The 23,157-nt window shown below is 40.6% G+C and overlaps 1 protein-coding gene across 1 annotated transcript; it reads left to right on the top strand.

Annotated features, from left to right (window-relative positions):
- The first annotated feature begins 8,616 nt into the window (after nucleotides 1-8,616).
- LOC308079187 (LETM1 domain-containing protein LETM2, mitochondrial-like) lies at nucleotides 8,617-21,755 on the top strand. The gene is made up of 12 exons (XM_080420566.1): nucleotides 8,617-8,755; nucleotides 12,465-12,534; nucleotides 13,105-13,410; nucleotides 14,189-14,351; nucleotides 14,780-14,923; nucleotides 15,250-15,390; nucleotides 17,824-18,027; nucleotides 19,190-19,309; nucleotides 19,951-20,070; nucleotides 20,308-20,412; nucleotides 20,535-20,612; nucleotides 20,736-21,755. Exons 2-12 carry the CDS (start codon nucleotides 12,488-12,490, stop codon nucleotides 20,787-20,789), a joined length of 1,482 nt encoding a protein of 493 aa, XP_080276692.1. The 5' UTR covers nucleotides 8,617-8,755; nucleotides 12,465-12,487; the 3' UTR covers nucleotides 20,790-21,755.
- Nucleotides 21,756-23,157: the final 1,402 nt, after the last annotated feature.

Below are 23,157 nucleotides of genomic sequence, written 5' to 3'. Positions count from 1 at the left end.
ACGTCCTGTGGGCCGCAGGGGGGTTTATTGTCCTCCCTGCCGTGATCGACGGGCGATCGAGCCAATCAGCCTCCTCCTCCTTTCATCTCGCTGAGCCCGCCTAGTGTTGCCATGTCCGCTTAATATAAGCGACTTTGGGCTTGTTTTTCTGTAAAGTTGCTTGTAAATATTGGTGCTTGCGGTTTTTGGGGCTTGTTTGTAAAGTGTAGTTACTCATTTGGGCTTGTTTCATTATGGTGTTCAAACCAGTGATTCTAAAACATTTTCATGTCAAGGACCTCCCATGTTAATATGTATGTGTCCACCGACCCCCCCCATCTACAAATACTTTGTGCCAGGGACGTTGCGTTCCAAAATATTTCAAATTTCCCCTTTCCCCCCGAACATTTTATTTGAAATAGCAGATCTACAACCTCACAACGCGTTGTTTAAACTTAAAGTGCTCATGTGGCCCCATAGTCGATACTTTTGGGCTTGTTTTCTTGACCTGGTTGTTTATTTCTCTCACAGAATCTGGCAACACTGATTCCGCCTTTCCCCGATCACTTCCAAATATGGTAATTGACGTCAGCACTACTGCTACTATCGCCTAGGCAGCCTGTGACGTCAATGACCGAAACTGACTGCCTATCACACTTGGGCTCTAACGTGCTGGAACAACAATGGCCCGTAGCCTACATAGTACATAAACAATCTTATTTTGATTTGATTACATAACACAGTGATAGACAACGTCTTTAACATCGACGACCCCCAGTTTGGTGCCGTGTGTTTATCACTGGGACCACAATCCACACTATAAACTGCTCAATGTTTATTTAACTCGTTGAGAACCAGTAGTAGCCAACTGCTACATTTATCCACATTTGCTAAGACCACATTAATGCCTTATTTTAGAACTCGTATTTTTATATTTGAAAGTATAACACATTTTACAAATCCCAAGCCATTAATAGGATCCCAAAATATTAATATATATATATATTTAATAATAATAATAATAATCATGGCAGCCTATAACCTCTAACCTCGAATATTTGTATGATTGATATGATGAATATATGATTGAATGGGCCGAATAATGTTACCAACTGTAATAAACAAGGTTCCTTTCATAAAGTGTCCTGCACTACCTTATCACCTTTAAAACAGCACAGAGCCACCAACACCCATTTATGTGTAGTGCTACAGCTTTAAATCTAAAAAATATATGTTTTATCATGGAACCAGAGCACTGAATCAAACTTAAATGGCTTGGAAATTATAGTTTAGAGACTCGGTGGAAGTATAAGTGTATGTTGACTTTCAAGTTTGTTTGGCTGAGTTGGATGCCACATAGCAATGAATTGGCTATACAACAGTGCCACCTGGTGGTGGAGATATAAAACACCTCAAATCAAATCTGAATGTATGCTATTTATATAAAATATAAATTGAGCACTTCACATCAAACGTGTACAGATGAAACGTATGTCCTAATAAACAAACAAACAGACGAAAGCAGACGTATAGGGAATAAACTAGGGAGTTAAACCAAACGTAAAAAATAAATTAATAGAACCAAAGCAAGTAGGAAATATAGTTGCTGTGCCAGCAAGAGCCAACTGGACTTGTTCATATTCAGTTGCACAATGTGTTTCATAATGGCCTCTTCTCGTTCCCTTCTCGTGACTAAATATGTGATACATTTTAAGAGAATTTTAATTATAATGCATTATGGCTATATTCCCCACAAAATACCAACCTCATTTTAATAGGGTTGAAAGCAAACATAATTATACTACAGGACAACTATCTCCCTGTCCCATACCCATGCCCTCTGGACTCTTACTGGACTGTGCAATGGAATATTACCACGTGGCACTTTATCACTTGTTTATTTATTTATAGGAATATTAAATTTCAAGTATTTATGCTTTTTAAGTATCTGTTTTATTATTTTAACCTCAACCATGTCTGTCTGTATATCAGTCGGTCTGTCTCACAGTTAACATATGACTTGTAAATCAATGGCCAGGCTGTGTCTGAGGAGGTGGGGGTGGTGTCGTCACTGTCATCATCCTATCATTCATCATCAAATTAATTCAGTGTGTAATCATTACAATAAAGTACATTCTCTTAGACATGCGTATGTGTGTTACATAACAATACAACTCAGTTCCTCTTTGAACAGAGGTGTCAGAGAGGCCAATGTGTCCAGTGGTTAGTTTTGCATTGCTGGACTGTTCACATGCAAACCTCTTCCCACTTACCAGTTCTGCACACGCCCCAAAAACGTGAATCACTTCGAGGTATAGGGCAAAAGACAAAAATATCAGTTTCTTTTTTAAATAATTGTATGGAAATCAGAATTACTTTTATTGTCACATGTTTACAGGTGTAATACAGTGGGTGAAATTAGTTTTTGTGCAAGCTCCATTGTACAATACTAGGGAAGGGGGCCAACGACGACCTGGTACCACCCACATATAGAACAAACATGGGTAAATTCTCCTTCTACTGCACTGCTACCAAAGTGTGGAATGCTGTGACACCATCCCTTAAAAAATGTGGATCCATCTTTCAGGAGGCCAAAGGAGGAGAAGGAGGTAAACTCACCATCTTTCAGGAGGCCAAAGGAGGAGAAGGAGGTAAACTCACCTCTCCCACCGACTACACCCCCCCTCCCCCCTTTCTACTCTGTGTTTTATATTTGTTGATGATATTGTATTTTTGGTGTTATTTTTTATGCTATGTTGATGAATTGAATACATAGGACCACAATGGAAGTATACCCAGGACTTTTTTGTGTTATCCTTTTAGCCCACATGTCTGACTGTACTTCGTGCTGTTTGCATTTATGTTTAATAAAGTATTAAATCAATAGTCCTCAAAAATGTAACTTTCACTGGTAGAATCCAACGGTAGGTCCATGAGGAAGAGCAAAAGTCCAAGGCCAGCCTGGTGACAGGTGGTCATATGCCTTAAAATGAGAATAAGAAGCTTTGAAAAGGTGACTGTACAGGTACAGCATAGTAATGACATCACAAGTATTACAATTCTCTGGAAGCTTCTCTACAGTTAAATATTAACTGCACACTGATGATATAAGTATCCCTGTACTTGCTTACACAGAGTTTGGGTGAGTTTACCATGGTGGACTTCTCCCACTCCTGACATCACAACAACTAACTAAGATGTTGTGGGCGGGGAAGATTTTGATGTTCAAACAACAATTATTTATGAGAAAATTATGCCAAATTGTTTATTTCACGTTAAGCCTTTTCCACAATACATTAAAGTTATATTTGAATCTGGCAGCATAGCACACATGTGTGAATATGAAGATTAAAAAGATAAAACATGTTGCTGTATTTTTTTATTTATTTTTGCTGAATAAAAAAGAAGGCAACTGCGTACTATGTCTGATTAGGCTTAATTTCAACTCTTGATTGATTGATTGAATACTTTATTAACAGTTAGCAAAAAGTGCAGAGGTATACAATAATGGTAAAAGGATAACACAAAAAGCCCTGAGGGCTTGTTTACATTGTGGTCCTGTGTATTCAATTCATCAAGTCATATAAATATACAAGAAATCATCAATAGTAGGAGAAGTAAAAGTTAGAACAACAGTTGTGAACAGAACTGTCCCAACACTGCGCTATGCATTAGACTAAATGACCTAGGCCTACTGCAGTGGCTCCCAAACACTGGGTCCCATTTATATGGCGCAAGTAAATATTGTCCCTTTTTTCCCTTCGTTTGCTACATTTAGAAATATTTATTATTTCAAAAGATAAAAAATCAAAGAAATTCCATACTTATATTTTACAAACTTTTAAGTTGTGAAAAGATCTACAAGTCAATCTCACAACAGTCATCGTGACGTGTTTTGAGCTTGTAGATCGGCATGTGGATTCATTAAAGAACGACTTCACCCATTTTTAACCTATCTTTATATAATCTTCACTAATGCTCATGATAAAATGGTCTGTGTCTGGACACATTACATTACATTACAGTCATTTAGCAGACGCTTTTATCCAAAGCGACTTACAATAAGTGCATTCAACATAGGTAGGGAACGAAACTACTAATCTCCAGAAGTCTTAAGTGCATTCTCTTCTAAAACAAGCAACTAAGAGTATACCTAGCGCTAAGGTAAAAGTGCAATATATCAGCTACCTACTTTCTTAAACAGATGAGACAAATAGGAAAATCAAATGAGCAAGAGCTAAAACAAATACGTGTATCGAATAAACAAGATCAAATAAAACAATAAAACAAGAGTTTGTACAACTAGTTAACAACAAGTAGGCAAGGCGAAGAGGAAGGGTAGTGTTTCCTGAAGAGGTGGGTTTTCAGCCTGCGGCGAAAGATGGGCAGTGACTCTGCTGTCCTGACATCAGTGGGGAGTTCATTCCACCACTGTGGGGCCAGAACAGAAAAAAGCTGTGACCGTGTAGATCGACCAGAAGGACCACTGAGCTACGAGGCAACCAGTCGCCCCGTGGCGGCAGACCGAAGTGGTCGGGCAGGGGTGTAAGCATCGACCATAGCCCAGAGTCCGGAGGTAAGAAGGAGCTGTGACATCATCATAGACAGGTTTTATTTTTTTCAAACAAGATTTCACCATTATTATGTTATCGCGAGAACAATGGTTACCATTATAGCATGCCAACTTTCCTGCAGTTTCTATTTAGCTTTCACTGGTAGGGTTTCTAAACTAGGGGCTATACTTGTATCACCTAACCCCCCCCCCCCCCCAGGAGGAGTTCACCCAAAAAATGACTTATTTTCTATCAATTGCACACCCCATGAAGCCTTGAATTCATGGATTTATTTGAGTTTTTGTGGCATTCCTAAGCCAATAATTTGATGACCGGGTGTGTATCCGGTAGGAGACACAAACTTTCTACTTTGTGTCTCCTACCGGATACATTAGCCGGTAGGAGACGGGAATCAAATTATTGGCTTAGGAATACCACAAAAACAAAAATAAATCCATGGATTCAAGGCTTCATGGGGTGTGCAATTGATAGAAAATAAGTCGTTTTTTGGGTGAACTCCTCCTTTAAGTTCTTGTTGTCTATTTTGATGGATGCTCATTGTGCAGATGTATAGATGGGTTTCCTGTTTGTAAACATGAGAGGATGATGCGCGCGCAGTGGAGGGTTGAGCAGTAGAGGGCGCTATTACCCGCAGCAGCTCTAGTCAAATGTACATTCATAAAATAAATGGTCTTCACCGGGTTTAATGAAAGTAGATTAAATGATGCAGTTTGTAATATCTTCTTTACTCAATAAAAATGATTTGTCTGAAGTTGGATCTGTTTGTATATAATAGCAGCATTATGCCTATTATGCCTAAAATAGCAGCATTATGCCTATCTAAATCCCGAAAATAACAACAGAGTGAATGGCGCTTCCGGTTCGTTCTACCACCCGCATGCGCAGATTGCGCACTCTGCTCTGTGATGACGTCGCACGGAAACCCATCTATGTTGGTTACTTGTTCACACATGTTATGTTATTTAGATACGTACATGTACTCTTTGCTCAACCACAAATGTACAGAATGTTATTTAGATAGCATGTCATTTAAACTTTAGAGTTTAGACAGATGCTAGGTTTGATGTTTACCTGGTATCCTAGTCACTTTATAGCACTACCTTTTCTACGTTTTCTTTATTTATGTGATTTTTTTCAGAAGCATCTTTATTGTCACATCATAGGTTTACAGGTGTAAAGAAGTGGGTGAAATTCGTTTTTGTGCGAGCTCCATCATTTTTTGTTGTTTTCAGGAAGAGAAAAGAAGGGGGAGGGCATGGGAGAGCAGGGAGAAAAGAAAGAAAGAAAGAAAAACAGAAAAACGTGTCAAGGATATAAACAAAAATCTAAGATATCTACATAATATACACATATAATCAGGGCTGGTATGTATACATGATGTTAGAGAAGACATAATGTGCATAAGGTTAGACACAAACGTGGTGGCACATGTAGGTCCAGTAGCAGGTATTTACATGAGATTAGACATTAAGGTGAAAACGCGTGTCAGCACATTGTACATGAGATAACATGCTAATAGAGTATCAACGTAATTGTCCAATGTGGTTCAACCACATCGTCCACACGGTACATTTGTACAGGTAAAATCCACACCAAGGCCGGCTTAAATGCCAGGCGGTGGCCAGGCCTTGTTCAACAGTATGATAGTAATTTATAGTTCTCTGTTGACCTGGGATCATAACATTTATGCTGATCACAGCCACACACATGAATCCCATTATACAAAAACAGTGTTCACAAACTCTCATTCCTCCATTGATTGATTTATTATTTGATTCATTTATTTAGACAATTTAAAATACCATACACAGTTATGCATAATATGGTACCCTAGTAAATTCGCATTGCAGTCCTGCAGTCTTGGCTACAGTGGCAGTGCAGAGCCATGAATAAGGTGTAGGCCTGTGTAGCATGTAAAGTAGTGTTTAGCATCTGCCAGACTCCACAGATTAAATGTAATATCTGAATCAAAAAGTGAAAATCATAAAGTGTGTGTTGTACTGCTGCACTAGGATTAAAGGATTAGGATTTGTAGAATAGATGCTTAGTTGGATGCTATTGCAACGTGACACCTTCCTGTATCAAGGGCAGACCCCTACCCCTTAATATGGGCAGTCAGGCAGACCACCACTCTGGGGAAAGACGACGCCTTATTGCCATTTTGATTGGCCGAGAGTAGCTGTAGTATACAACCCTCGTAGACGTATTTATGATTCTGACGTTTTCAATCTACGAGAGTTGTAGGGTGCACTTCCTATAGTGCTTTGGACTTTCTGCACTATGCCCCGTAGACACTCCAAACATTGTACAAAATGAAAATAAAGGTGCTTACCGCCGAGCCCCAAATGTTAACTACTTCTACGGGGTAGTAGTGTAATGTAATAATCCATATCTTTCAATAAAGAAGTGTTTTAATGCCGTCTGTGGCCGATTCTGTCGGAAGTTCCCAATGGGCGTTAGTGACGGGAAGTGAGGGGGCGCATCCGGTGAAAACCGGAATTACACTAAATGTAAACAGGAAGTAAACGAGGGTGAAAAAATGGCGTTCGGCCACAGACGGCATTAAAACACTTCTTTGTTTAAATATATGGATTATTACATTAAACGAATACCCCGTAGAAGTAGTTAACATTTGGGGCTCGGCGGTAAGCACCTTTATTTTCATTTTGTACAATGTTTGGAGTGTCTACGGGGCATAGTGCAGAAAGTCCAAAGCACTATAGGAAGTGCACCCTACAACTCTCGTAGATTGAAAACGTCAGAATCATAAATACGTCTACGAGGGTTGTATACTACAGCTAGGCCGAGAGCATTGTCTGTCATATTTTTCTGTCCACACACTGCTCTCCGTAGGAGACGTGCCTCTATACGGGGAGGGGGGATTTGTGATTCGTCCGTACGCGCGCCAGCAACATAGCAAATCTACAAGCTCGCGTCACGTCCGCGACGAATTGTGAACTTGTAGATCTGCTATGTTTCTAGCCGATAGTAGTGGTAGCGTTGCCAAGTTTTGCGAGAGAAACAAGCAACCCTTCGCGTTTTATAATACATTGGCTATTTGAAAATAGCCGATCTACAAGCTCACACGTTGTGAGCTTGTAGATCTGCTATATTCTTCTTGAAAATACAAATACAAAAATACAAATCTTGAAGAAAATGTGAAAAATATTTTCGAAAAATTCTAACACAAATCTTGTATGAGGTTCCTCGTGTCGGTGCCGTTTTCGCGAAACTTTTCCGCACATTTTCCACTTTACATGTTTCTTACCCCTTTCTGCACATCGTATCCAAAAAGTAAAGGTTTTCTGAAATGCTCTCAGATGTTTTAACTTCTAGCGTACAATAAAATCTATCCAACGAGTTGAAAAAAGCGTTTAAATAGCTTCTCTTCCTCAGCCGGTTCCATTATATTATGCATTAGAAGATGCAATTCAACATTTGACCAGTAGGGGAATCAGTAGTGTTATCTCTACGGGCGCAACTTCCGGGTATGTCTTAAAAACATTTAGGAGAGAAGCTATTTGAACGCTTTTTTCAACTCGTTGGATAGATTTAATTGCGCGCTAGAAGTTAAAACATCTGAGAGCATTTCAGAAAACCTTTACTTTTTGGATACGATGTTCAGAAAGGGGTAAGAAACATGTAAAGTGGAAAATGTGTGGAAAAAGTTTCGCTAAAACGGCAACGGGCCACGTAGGACCTCATCTCGGAGCTACATAGCGGAGGGAGAGGTTCTAACTGGGCTAGGGCTCCCATAGCCCTGGTCCAGAGCGATAGTCAGAACTCGCTATTAAACGCTCTGGAGTGGACCAGGGCTTGGTCCCACTCCCTGGCATAAAATATCAAATATCAAATATAGAAACACTGGTTTTAAACAACACTACTAGAAACAAGCCCCCCCCCCAAAAAAAAAAACGCAACCACTATCTTTTACAAACAACTTTACAGAAAAAGAAGCCCAAAGTCGCTTATAATAAGCCGAGGTGGCAACACTCATCGGCGGTGGTCGGCTATGTTCGGATATGGTCGTGGCCTCCTCCTTCCCACTGTTCCCAGAAGAACAGTCTGTCACTGTGCTTTCATGACAGTCAGAGGACGTCGTGGTGGAAATTTACCGGCCTAGAAGTGGATAAATAAAACATTTTCATGACGAATAAAACGCAAACAGTCTAAAGAAACAACAACCCCACAACGTTTCTTAGGTAAGTGATGTTAATTTATTTCAGCGTTTGGTTTAAAATCGCTTTACTGTGGTTTTTCATATCAGTATCAACACGTTGGGTTAAATGGTTTTATGATACAAGTTCACGGAGTTCGTCGTGAATTATGTAACGGTTGACGGCTCGTTACACAACGGGCGAAGTCGCGTTCGGTTGTGATTTAGTTGGTTTTATTTATGTATTATTGGTGGCATCAATAATAACAGTCGGTGCACGCGCGCTGCATCGTGAGTCGTGACTGTCCGTTTCATTATTCACTGACCAGAAAATCTCTTACACGTGAGCCGATAGGTCATCATGGCCTCCCGCCACCACCGGGGGCGCTGTCTCACAGTAATTCACACTCTGTCTAGCACAGTGGTTCTCAAACTTTTCCATGTCAAGGACCCCCAAAATGATATGTATTTGGCCGTGGACCCCCCCCCCCCCCATCTAAAAATATTTTGTTCCAGGGGCCCCCAGAAGTAAAGATTTGAGTTACAAATGGTCGCTTTAAAAATATACATTTGGATTCTCCAAAAATAGCAGATGTACAAGCTCATAGCTGCTCATCTGCTATTTTTGAATAGCCAAACTATAAAATATGGTTAAAATGATTGTGGCACTATATTAACTAATTTTGCTGGGGACCCCCTGGTACCCCTCCCCGGACCCGACTTTGAGAACCAATGCTCTAGCATGCAGAGAGCCTGGCAGACTGTGAACATAAACTAAAGTGTATATATATACAGTGCCTAGGCTAAATTGATACCTTTTCATCAGATTGTTAGGTGTGACTGTGGCTACCTAGTGTGCAGAAGAGTGTAAGTGATATTCTTTGTTAAAATGAGTGTTAAATAGCTTCCCATAATAATCACAGTGATTGGTTTGATTTAGTCCTGAATGTGAACCATGGCTAGGTTTGTTTCATGTGTGTGTGTTTGTTGGAGTGATGGGGAGACCCCTGTTAATGAACAAGTTACTCTAGAGCTTTAACTTTGTCAAGAATTTAAACTGATTAGATTACTGATGACATCAGTATCACCCCCACAACGTACGTGTGTGTGTGTGTGTGTGTGTGTGAGTGTGAGAGAGATATAGCAGACTATTCTCACAGGGTGTCGACAGGGGTGTGAGTGACACTATTTTAATTGATTTGACAGCTTTATCCCCAGGTTACACACAATGACATACAAACAAACTCGCTGAAAACACGGTCAGCTGCAGAGATGCACCCAGTCGGTACAATAACTATCACTTCATGTTATTAATCACTAGACCTTTTACATTTTCAAACACCCAATCCAGGACTTGCGTATACTGTTCTATTTCCATCAGGATGTGGGACAATTATTTTATTATTGCTTGGCACACACTGGTTCTCAGCGAATTAACACGGAGTATTTTACAATGTAGATTGGGGCGGTCTACACTGTAAAAAATAAACGGTATCAAATGGGGGTCTTTGGCCAATGCATATCAAACTGGGGGTCCTTGAAATGAAAAAGGAGAATCAATGTCTTAGTTTAGCACACCCAGTGACTGCACCTTTCAACAGAACATGATAATATACTGCTCAAAAAAATAAAGGGAACACTTTGATCCCTTAATTCTTTTGAGTTTTTTCATGAACTGTGTACATACTGCTAACGAAAAAACTCAAAAGAATTAAGGGATCAAAGTGTTCCCTTTATTTTTTTGAGCAGTGTATATTTGAAATTGTGGTAAAACTTGGACAGCTGTCTCTGTCTCTAAAACACTGTGCTTTAGAGACGGACACAAAGCTTGTAACGGGGACAATCCTGGATGACGTCCGGTCGCCGTATTTAAGCCCTACTATTTCAAAAATGTAAAAAAAATAGTTGATCTACAAGCTCACAACTAGTGAGCTTGTAGACCTGCTATCTTCACTGTTTTCTTAGGATTTCCCACACTATGACCTGTCTAAATAGGGACACGTAGGGTCGAACGTGGTTAAAATAGTTTTAACAGCTGCAGGCATTAAAAGACAAGAGGTAGAACACTGACTTTACAGTGAAACAGTGTTACTAGCACAGAGGGTGTGGCCTCACACTGCAGTACTGTACATTCTGTAATAACCTACATGGATTTTGGACTCCAGCCCACAACAGAGCCTGCTTTTTTTTTAAATCAGTTTACTTGGGTCCTATTTTTATCAACTGACATGCTTCTCTCCCAGCCAATGACAGCATACAACAGAGCACTACGCAGAGGTATTTTGTTATAGTAGAGGACAATAGTAGATAAGTAATAACTTGATTTTATTTAGCAATATTTTCCAATGGTGATTTTACCAAAAGTAAACTTAATTCAGAAAACGGTATCAAATTGTACAGAAGAAACAATAAAACGAGTGCAACAGAGTTGCACAAACAAATTACAATGTGCTCTGTGGTTATTGAGAAGAATAAGCTAGACTGCAGAACAGATATTTGAAGCTGTGTATAGTATTGATATAATGTTGCAACACTTTCGCCGAAGCATAAATTAAGCCTTAATCTATATGGTCTGCTCCTTGAAAGGTAACATTCCTTTCATTGATTTACATCTTAACATTGACCAAAGATCCACAACACCACAATCTATAACCTTCTGTTAGCCAACATAAATGCTTTATGTATGTAAAGCTGTCTAAAGTTGATCACTCAGATCAAGACAACTTTGTTGTCTCTGCACACTGGAGCTGGACCGACAAGTTTCCTTGAAAGTGAATGAGTGTGGTGTTGCACACCGAAATAGCAGATCTACCAGCTCTCAACATGTTGCACTGTCTGCAACACATTGTGACCTTGTCAGTGTTTATGTTTTTGTATGAACATTTGGAAACAATCCCACGTATCCCCTGGTGATAAAGTTAAGTTCTCGCCCATCAGAGGGGGAGCGTTGCTGCTTGTCACACTACATGTTGTAAACTAGTGGTTCTCAACCATTTCAGACCCCCCCGAAAATAATCATATTTGAAATGGGGACCCCTCACCCTGACAAGCACTTGGAATTGTAGGTGTTGAAGCATTATGTAGTTTAACTCTGTTGCACAGATAAATATTGTGAAAATAGCCTACAAGCTCAGTAGATTGCCTCCTTATATGATTCGACAATTTGGCCAATGTTGACCAGTTTTATAGTGCGTGTATAGTTTGTTGATTACTTTTGATGCAGTAATGGTATTTTTTCATTTCTTTCTTTTTGGTATTAAAATTGTCTTAAGTCCTTAAATTGACACTTTACTGTCATCTGGGGACCCCCAGAAAAGCATGTGGGGACCCCCTGTGGGGCCTGACCCACAGGTTCAGAACCACTGTTGTAAACAAACAACATACTAGGCAAGCCAGGTCATCTCCCTGCTCCCTGCCCTTCACAAACACCAGCAGCCAAACAAGACAAACATCTTGTACAGGATAATTATCTGTACTGAACTTTGGCCATGAGTTACATATAGGAAAGGAGGAGTATTGTATCATCCCGGGGGAGGTGAAATTCCTTTTCTGTGTTCACAGTCACACAGCAGATGACTCGTTCAGGGGTTAAGTGTCTTGCTCAGTTTGTTTTGCTCTGAACTTAGGCTAATTAACATAATAAAGTGTCGTGTCAGACTTGGGGTGGGGGTTCGCTTCTGTATTCAGCAAGCAGCAATCACACTATAACTCGTAGTCTTAACTGTGATCTGTTATATGAATCTTTTCACCTCCAGGACCTTTAGACTTGCTTCCCACCATGGCTGTGTTTGGATCCCAAGTCCTGGTAGCTGTGACTCGTTCAAGGTAAAAGACAGTAAAATCCTGAGAGTTCATTTAACTCTGAGTGTACAAACTATTTGCACACAGTCAGTTCAGTCCATATCCTCTGGCGTCTGGCATTTTGTTTTATAATGACATTTTGGGTCATGGGTGGGATGGCGGACTTGCAAGTATATAGATACTGGTATTGGGTAAATTCCGGGGGGAACTACTTCTAAAGCTGAAGTACTTAAAAATAAGTGCTAATAATGAGACATTACTTCCTACAAGCTACACTGACTGTAGCAGTTTATTAGCTATGGTCATGTATATTTAAAAGGCAATAAATGATGGTTGACATGTGGTGTTATTAGCTGAAATGTGCATTTGCTACTTTTGGTATGCAATGAATTATAATTATTATAGGGTTTAATGATTGTCTTTTTTTTCCTTTCTTTCATTTGACCTACTTGCTGGCTTCATTTCTGCTACAGTTTGTTATTAGTTAAACTTGAATGAATGATGCCTGACACGTGGTGTCATTAGCTAATGCTAGTACTTTTGGTGCTTAACAAAGTGTTACAGGGCTTTAATGCTTGTCTGTTTTTTTCACAGGGGGTCACATTTGATCTCCAGACACCAGCACCATGCTCGTCTCGTGTCCGTGTCTCAAAGTGGTCCACTGTCAGAAACGGTTGACCGGACCGTACCACCCACACAGCGCCATAGGCCAGTTACCTGGGCCGTACCACCTTCACAGAACCATAGACCCTACGTCTTTGGACGCACTACAGAAGCTCATCAGCATCATCTTGGCTGCGTTCCAGTGCGCTTCTTCCACCAGTCATGTGACAGGCTGGCCGAGGCCAAGCCCACCCCCCCACAGACCGAAGCATCGACCAGCAGCGGTGCCGTTGACAGGTAGGCCTGTGACGATTATCCCATTAAGACCTGAGGCCGATCCTACAAATGCCTTCTAAATCAGTAGTTCTCAAATTTTGTTTTCGTGCCAAGGAACCCCAAAATGATATATATTTGGACATGGACCCCCATCTGAAAATGTTTTGTGCCAGGAACCCCCATAAAAAAAATCAAGATTATTCCAACATAGCAAATGTACAAGCTTGTATATCTGCTATTTTTGAGAACCACTGTATATATATATATATATATATATATATATATATATATATATATATATATATATATATATATATATATATATATATATATGTATATGTGCTAAATGATCGTCAAAATCGTTTCCATTCATCTATTGAGAAATGGCACAAATTGACTTGTTTCCGTTCAATCTGTATGAATTCATCTGTTGAGAAATGGCACAAATGGACTATCTAAAAGTTCATTGTGAGCTTTTAAAATCTGTAGACATTTTTTGAAAGTGTGAAATTATTCATTAGTAAAGCGATAAAAGCGCTATATAAATGCACCATTTATTAAATATATATATATATAGCCTGTTTTGCCCATAGTACATTATTTATTTTTGATTATTCGTACCAGATATAGTCAGTTATTTCTGTGTATATTTAAAGGTATTTGTTATATCTGCCATGTGCAATTTTTCTTTAAAAAGCCTAAAGGCAAACAGAAGTAATTTTGACTTTATATATTTTTTATGCCAAAACACTGAATGTAATGGCAATAATTTGTACAACAATGCATTCTGTGTTGCCAGGCCGCTGGTGGAGGCCAGGAAGCCTTTGAGTAAAAGAGTTATGGAGGAGCTGAAGCATTACTACAACGGCTTCAGACTACTGGCTATAGACACCAACATCGCCTGCAGCATGGCCTGGCGGTTACTGCACGGACACAACCTCACCAGGAGAGAGCGCCGAAGAGTAAGAACACCTTTTATTTATTAAATGCTGTTTATTTTGGCAACCATAGAAATATGCACGTAGATGCCTATATTGGTTCATTTGAGCGATGCAACATTGTGACCGCCATATTCGGTCTATTGAAGCAGAGTCTCTCCACAATTAAATTCATCATAACTCGATGAATTGTCAACCGATTGTCATGTGGTTTGGTTTGTTACAAATGTCAGACATGTAGTTATGATGAGGCAGCATCAGCAGATTTTAACCGGAAACATGCGTGACACCTTCACATATGTTTCCGGTTCAAATCTAATGCTGAGCCAATCAAATGAAGCTATGAGAAAATGAACTGAAACAGGAAACGGGTATGTCACCCTCTGAGATATGTGACTAGAGTGGGAGCAGTAACGCCTTACATCAATGTCGTTGTATATTTTTGTCTCCAGTTGATGAGGACGTGTGCAGATCTGTTCCGTCTGGTCCCCTTCACGGTCTTCATCATCGTTCCTTTCATGGAGTTCCTACTGCCCGTCTTCCTCAAACTTTTTCCTGAAATGCTGCCGTCCACCTTCGAGACAGAGTCCAAGAAGGTACGTTGACAGGGGTCCCTGATGGATCTGTACTTGGCTTCTCTTCTTATCCTCTCTACAGCAAATCTCCTTGTCGGAAAATAGCCGATCGACAAGCTCACAACGCGCCGCGATGTGTTGCGAGCTTGTTGATGGTCTATTTTCACGGTATGTTCGCCCCATACGCGAGGGTTCAAGTGGTTATGGCATTCCTCCTGTATTATTAAATCATAAATTAGGATCAGAATCAGCAATGATACATTTCTTTTCTTTTCAGTCATAGAGACATTTCTTCAGAACATGTGAACTGAGGACTGAGAACTGAGTGTTTTTCTTTGCATGGTCAGGAGGAGAAGCAGAAGAAGGGTCTGGCTGCTAAGCTTGAGCTGGCCAAGTTCCTCCAGGAGACCATCACTGAGATGGCCAGCAGGAACAAGGCCCAGGCGGTGGGAGACGAGACCAACCGCTTCTCAACCTTTGTACAGAAGGTCAGTCTGCACCTGTCTGCCTGGATATGAACACTCAAAAAAGAAACAAACCAAACAAAAAAGATTATTTACTGAAAGTAGGCCTGTCACAATCATTACATAATCGTCTAATCGCAATTATTTGAGAATCACAATTACTTTTGCATAATAGTCATAATCGTTTCCATGTTGAAAGATTTTCACACATTTTCAAATATAAAAAAAGCAGAAATAGCAGATCTACAAGCTTACGTGTTGTAAGCTTGTAGATCCGCTATTTCAGCTTTTTTTTTACATACATAAATTATCAAATATGTACATTTCTTTGTATATTTCAGTTATTTGTCAAATCTGCCCTGTGCAATTTTTTGATTACAAAGCCTAAAAGGCTTCATATGTTCCAATGTTCAATACCAAACACACAATTAAATCGCAATTATTTGAGTGACAATTAATCATCAACTTAAATTTGTAATCGTGACAGCCCTAAGGGACTGGACGTTATTTAGTTACCAGGGGGGGGGTGGTCCAGATGTAATTTTTTTTTTTTTTTTTTCTTGACCCCCCCCCCCAGACCTCCAAATATTTTTCTGTGACCCCCCCTGAGTGACTGGAGGAAAATGTATGACCCCCCCCCCCAATAAACCATATTTTTTATATTCACAACCAACAGTAGGAGTAGAACTTAAAATGAATGCTGATCGTTTCTGACGTTTATAATCAAGCTGTCAAAAACACAGAGTCAGCAGACGCATGCGTTATGTGTGTAATGAGCGCATGCATTGATAGACAACATTGTTTATTAGACATTATCAAAATTAATATAATAGTGCTTTGCAATCAGTCTATTATTATTAGAGCCGTTGTCACGGGGAAAGTGTTATCATCATTATAAGCCCTCTGCACCACACTCTCACACACACACACACACACACACACACACACACAATCAGCTGTCACATTCTCTCAGAAAGCACTGACTGCAGTCGGCGCTGCCTTATGTCCAACCATACATTACATGAAGGCCAAACACAGCATACAGGGCATATATAAATGAACATTATTAAAGCGCTGCACGTTTGACTTACCAATATGATTTAATAGTGCTTTCTTTTAAGGGGAAGTCCTTTTAAGGTCGGAAACATCCAATTGATGCAACGTGTGATTCAATGGACAAGTTAGATGGTTCAGTCAGTTGCCATGAATCGATGCAGTCCCCAGTCTATTTATGATCATTTCCAGTTTGCAAAATGATCTTTCCCCACTGATCCAGGGAAGAGATGCATTCTGAGAGCAATGTCAACATTGGAAAACGGATGAGCTGTCGCTCTTTCAGTGGTACGATGTGTCAATGAGCAGCTCTCATATTTACATTTGATGAGGAAACTTGTGCGACAGTGTGTAAAGAAAGTCTTGGTAGCCTACTTGCAGTAGCATCCGTTTGTGTTGGTTGAAATATTGAAGACATTTTCAGTAGTTTTGCTATATTTTAGCTTTTTTCTGTTCTAGCCGCTTTTGGGCGCGGTTGAGATATTTCCGTATAGTCATTTTGAATCATCCGCTGCCAACCTGCTGCTGCTACGTGAAAAAAAAACGCCAGATATGTTAAAAAGCAAGCGAATGTGCACATAGCATGTCACATAGCATATTTTTTCCAGCCCAATTACTTAAAATTGGTCAATCTGGCAACATTGTTCACTGCGCAACTAAACAGAAGTGAGACTCCCACTGTGGGAGATACCATGTCAATTCACCATACAGGGTTATTAAACGCGATATAAATAGGGGAGTATGAAAAACTAAACATTTTTAACATACCGTAATTTTCGCACTATAAGCCGCACCTGACTATAAGCCGCAGCAGCTAAATTGAATGTTTGGAACATATATAAGCCGCACTGGACTATAAGCCGTGGGTGTAAAATCCATCGATGTAGGAGGTCCCCTAGTGGCCGTTAGCTGTAAAAATCCATAGATAAGCCGCACCGTTATATAAGCCGCAGGGTCGAAAAATTGGGAAAAAGTCGCGGCTTATAGTCCGAAATTTACGGTACATAATTCAATAAATAAAAGTTGTATGACCCCCTCTAAAGCCAAAATAAAAAAAACAAGCCCCCCCCCCCAGGGCTCAAAAAAGTGTTTGATGACCCCCCCCCCCTCTTCTGGGCCATACCAACCTCCGGTAAATAACGACCAGTCCCTAACTGAAAGTTACTTGTCTCTCCCTTGTATTTGGATGACTTGAGCCAAATCTTTACACTTAATTGTTTAATCATACTAAAATTGCTAATAGATGTTCTAAAGACTTGTAAGCTGTTGAGTTGTCCCAATTTCAAAAATTTCAAAATCAGGTAAAGGGCAGATATGAGTCCCACATCTAAACGATTGTAGACAAACTGTGTGTGTGTGTGTGTGTGTGTGTGTGTGTGTGTGTGTGTGTGGGTCATGTTCCAGGTGCGTCACACAGGGGAGCAGCCTACCACCCGTGACATTGTGCAGTTCTCCAAGCTGTTTGAGGACGAGCTGACTCTGGAGCATCTGGAGCGCAGCCAGCTGGTGGCGCTGTGTAAACTGCTGGAGCTGCAACCCATAGGAACCAACAACCTGCTGCGCTTCCACCTGCTCATGAAGCTCAGGAGCATCAAGGCTGACGATGAGGTGAGAACAACCACTCGGAACACCTGCCATAGTTGTAAGCTTGTAGATCTGATGTTTTTTGCACAGGACACCTGTCGTAGCCAGATGATCAGAGCTCTCGTCCTACTGATGCGTCTGGTGACATCTAAATTCAATGTGTGGGCTATAACAACTTCACTGGACCATTGCAAAGACCTTATTTTAGGGCGGAACCTCATGTTTGGACGGTATCAGGATTGGTTTTTCTAAGCAGTGGTTGTGGGTTTGTTACCGCTGTTCATACATTGAATTTGTATTCAATGTATCGGTGGGCAGAGATCTCTGGTTGTCTTTTTAAAAAGAAAACAACGGTAATGTTTTAGTGTTCCATAATCAGTGAGCTGTCTACTTTCACTGTGCTAGTATGTGCTGTATCCCCTATGTGCACATAAACGTTGAGATGCAGTTAATAACGCATATCACAATGTTGAACTTCACTTCCCGGAGGAAAAACATGAAGCTTTGGTTTTAAAACTAGACCCTGCAAATCTACACAATATCCTTAATCCTGATTTATACTTCCTTAAGTGTCTGTGTCGTTCGTAAATAGCAGATCAACAAGCTCACAATGCAATGCATCGTGATGAATTGTGTGCTTAATTGGCTGTTTCTGTGGCGCACAACCACGTATAAATCATTAACATTCATGTCTGCAGACGTAACCAAGAGGTAGGGACTAGGTGTTCTTTCTTTGTTAGGACTTGCCGATACGGCACAGTTATGCAACTCGAGTGTGTGTGTACTTGTAATACTATACTTCTGAGGGCCAAATGTCCCTACAAGAGTAGTAGAATTTGACAAATGGACATTGTGAGGACAATTTTCCTGGTCCTCACAAAATAAATGGTTGTGTTAATGGCAAAAAATGTTTAGAGTTGGGCTTACTTTTAGGAAAAGGTTATGGTTAGGATTAGACAATTGGAGATCAGGTTTTAGGGGTTAGGGTAAGAATTATACTAGTTGCGTGCTGGTGTTTCGCATGCATATGATCTTGTAGATCTGCTATTTTCGGCTTTATTGTTATGGTTAAAAATAGCTAAACAATAATAAAAAAAAGTGCATTCATTCACCATCCTCACCATCCTAAAATATTTATGTCCTCACAAGTGTACTAATACAAACGTGTGTGTGTGTGTTTCTCTAGATGATCGCTAAGGAGGGTGTGTCCGTGCTGAGCGTCTCGGAGCTGCAGGCAGCCTGTCACAGCAGAGGAATGAGGTCACTGGGTCTGACAACCCAGCTGCTCCAGGAGCAACTACATCAGGTACCATGTCTACGCTTGTCTCGTTTTTCAACCCTCCTCAACCCCGTGAATCCATCCTCTCTTTTACAAAGATTCTTCTCATTTAGCTGAGACTGCTGTTTTTCTCCAAAGAGCAGGTTACTGGCCAGATCCCAATACTCAATCTTCTGCCCACACGTCCGCCACTCATGTCGTTTCCTCGTGCCTTAGCCTCGCCTCTGAGTGAGGAGGAGAGGCGAGGACAGAGGAATCATTTGGGTTCGCTTTAAGGAGTGGGAACGCTCCTCGCTCAGTCAGCGTCATTTTGAAGTGATGGCAGTTGCGTATGACGTGTCACACAGCTGGATCACTCCGTAGCCTGGAGGGTTGTCATGTGGAGAAGGAGAATTTATGTTACGCATTCCGATGAAAAATCTTCTGCAAAGAGACATGAAAGATGCACTTGATGTATCCTCGCTGATCCTCGCTCCCTAGCGGCTTGGGAAGCCTCCTCTCTCCAAAAGCAAATTAGCATTTGGGACGCGATTTCCGAGTCACACTGGAGGTAGGAGGCGCGGAGGCAGAAATTTGAATGTTGGGATTTAGCTATTGTCTCGTAGATTGAGTGTGTTCCTTGGTTTTTGTTTGTGTCAGATGATCAATGAACCCTTGTATCTTTGCAGTGGTTGGATCTCCACCTGACAGAGAAGGTTCCTCCATCTCTGCTGCTGCTGTCTCGTGCCTTATACCTGACTGAACTCAAACCCAAGACCCCCATCATCCCTGCTGTGCCCAAACTGGAGGTATACATTTCATATGTACTGTTCTGTATTTATATACTGTCTATTGAGCCCGACTGACACTGCAATCGGCAACTTAATGCAGCCGATGTGTCCCGATTTTTAACCACTTTTGAATTGTAGGCGGTCATTGCTTGCCAAATTGTTAAAAAATCAGATTTACAAGCTCACAACGTGTCACACTGCGTTCTTTTTTTATTATTAAACCTGTTTCCCGTTTTCCACACTACTGTTTTGCAGAGCGTTACGGTCCTTCCTAAGGAGGATGAAGCTCCAGTGAAAGACATGTCCTTTTCAGTCTCACGAGTCATGGTGGACCCTGCCCCGGTCCTCATGGACAGAAAGGTAGCACAACTCATCCTCATAGAGGCTTCTTACTGCTTTATGTAGGCCTCCATCTCAAACCTCATTTATACTCCATAGTACAGCGGTGTCGCTTTATTCAAACTAACTTGCCTGTTTTGTAGATGGAGCACATGTTGGACCCGGCCAGGATTCTGGATGTGTCACACGACATGCCATCCATAGAAGCCCAGCTGATCCACGTATGTTCACTCGCTTGTCACTTTCATCGGTGCACAGAAATCGCACTCGACTTCAACTTTTTATTTTTAAATCCAATCTAATATTTTTGTTTGTTTGTTCTTATCTCTCTCCTTCCCCTCTAGGCCAAAGGTGCAGAATTGGCCCAAAAGGCTCAGATGGCAGCTAAAGGAATGTGAAGTCTATAGTGATTCTGCGCAGGGGAACGGTTTACCTTGCCAAATGTCCCCAAAGTCCCGATCCAACATCACTGGAGCTGAGCTGTTCCACGTGAACTGTAACGTCTCCATTCTTCACATAGGCTTCTTTTCGTCTGAAGATCTGAAGATCTGCTGCTTCAAGAACATACCAGAACTAAAGGTTCTTGTTTGGGAAGAGAACTGCACTGGGGGAGATTTTGCACTGTAACATAAATGTGTAAATAGCATGTACAGACCAGTCCTGCTATTACTACTGGCATTACCTCATATGTACTGTAACGGACAGATTGCGTTGGCTTCAGTGTGTTATGTATGTAAACAGAGACTGCATATAGATGTGCCTTTTATTTACACGGTTCATGTCGAGCTAGTGTTCTTTGCAGGTTTCCACCTACGAAGTATTTGTTTAGCAGATGTTACTTGTAAACATGGACATTTTCTGTAGAATGATTCTTTAAAGACCTGAGGCATTGGTCTGATTAATTGGAATCAGACCAGTGAATCATGATCATTCTAAGGAGTGCAATTTAATGACTTGTCACTTGAACAAGTGCTGCTAAAGGGAATAGTTGCTGTATTTTTCAGCCAGTGTATAAAGAATTTCTATTGCAGTCAATATAATTTATTTATTTTTTGTAAATGAAAACATCTGGGCCTGGGGTAACTGAATCTTGTGTCAACAACATAGTTAAGGGCAAGCCTTTATCTCAAGCCACACTATGTCTTGATCCCTGGTATTAGAAGAAATGGTTGAGAACTAGTATTGATTGGTCAAGAGAACTTCACAAATGCTCTTCAGAAGTATATCTGTGTTGATTGTTGAGCACATCAACCCTAAATCTCTTTGGTATTTTTGGCAAAGAGATTTGGTGTAAAGGGAAAAAGAGCAGTCAAAATCTTTTGAAAATAGCAGCTCTACAAGCTCGCAACTTGTCACATCGTGACACGTGAGCTTGTAGATCTGCTATTTTCAAATAGTCAAAGTATGAAATGGGTTCAATGAGGGATAACGTAGTTTAACCGATTGTGATGCCTGGCTATATTGACTAGTTTTGCTGGGGACCCCCTGGAACCTCCCCAAGACCCCTGGGGGTCCCCGGACCCCACTTTGAGAACCACTGGTCTACTCTAAACGATACTATATCTGTAGCAGAGATGGTAGCATTATCATTAATCATTGAATGGTGTGATTTGAAAGATGGAGGCTTTCCTCCCTGTCCTCTTAACCATCGTAACGATCATGTCAATGTGACAAAGTGTATCAAAATGTTGTTTTGTGTTTGCCAGTGTCCAACCCCGTGGCTGCTTTTGGATACAGAACAGTTTGTTATTCTATTATACCTCAAAATGAGAGTATGTAAAACGCTATATTTACTCCTTTCCCCTTTGGTCAAGTGCTTTAACACTGTGTCCCATATGACTCAGGGCTTCAAGTTAAGTATGGTGCCATTAACTGGATCAATGGTTCTAAAACGTTTCAATTTCAAGAGCCCCCAAATTAATATATATTCGGCAACATTTGTCAAGATTTTGTCAACAATATTCGGAAATTGCCAATCCACAACGGTCACCATGAGATGTGTTGTGAGCTTGTAGATTGGGTATTTTCTAAAAGCCGAAAAATGAAATGGGACATGTTGGAGACCCCCTGGAACTCCCTAAGGACCCCTGCCCTGGGTGTCCCCAGACCCCACTTAGGAGAACCACTGACCTAGATGTCCTCCTGTATTACTGACCTAGATGTCCTCCTGTATTATATGTTTTAGAAACATGCTGATTTTTTGATGACGGTACATGTAAGTCTTGATGATATTGAGCCCAATCTCCCATACATAACAATGACAATTATCTGATTTTTTTTCAGAAGTGTAAATATAACCCTATGGACATGTATTTAGGACTTTATGGAATTGCATTGCGCCCAAAAACCTGGCATCAGAAATATTAAATTGCAGCGTTGTTACTGCTCTCTGCCCATTGAAATACTGCTGTCCAAATGAAACATACTGTGAGGATATTCATCATCATGAATTACTTTTTGTAAAAGAAACATTAAATTAGTTATCCCATCAAATTGTGCTGGTCTTTTTTTATTTTCCCATTAGACAAGGGTTTTATCTAGATTCTCTGTCTCTCGATTTCATAATGTATCACAATTAGAAGTTTGCATTTGAAAAGCTACCCCATCATCACAAGCCCCACAATATGTACAAGATTTTGGTAGGGGGAGAAGCAAACCACGCCTACTTTGGAGACCATTTGTAGGATTTGTGTACTATTTCGCCTCTAGTGGCTACAATTGAGATTGTGTATCTTCTTATATTAACAATCTTTGGCTGGAACTATC

This window comes from Gymnoscopelus braueri (assembly GCF_963280865.1).
Source record: "Gymnoscopelus braueri genome assembly, chromosome: 3".
In the NCBI taxonomy this organism is placed as follows: Eukaryota; Metazoa; Chordata; class Actinopteri; order Myctophiformes; family Myctophidae; genus Gymnoscopelus; species Gymnoscopelus braueri.
Note: the sequence above shows the minus strand (reverse complement) of the source record. Positions and strands in the feature narration are given on the sequence as shown.

What these genes read in the sequence shown, in the direction of transcription:
- LOC308079187 (XM_080420566.1), top strand. Translation starts at nt 12,488, where the DNA reads ATGGCTGTGTTTGGATCCCAAGTCCTGGTAGCTGTGACTCGTTCAAG. An exon ending in GTAGCTGTGACTCGTTCAAG is followed by an intron (nt 12,535 to 13,104) that starts GTAAAAGACAGT and finishes TTTTTTTCACAG; the next exon opens with GGGGTCACATTTGATCTCCA. An exon ending in CCAGGAGAGAGCGCCGAAGA is followed by an intron (nt 14,352 to 14,779) that starts GTAAGAACACCT and finishes TTTTGTCTCCAG; the next exon opens with TTGATGAGGACGTGTGCAGA.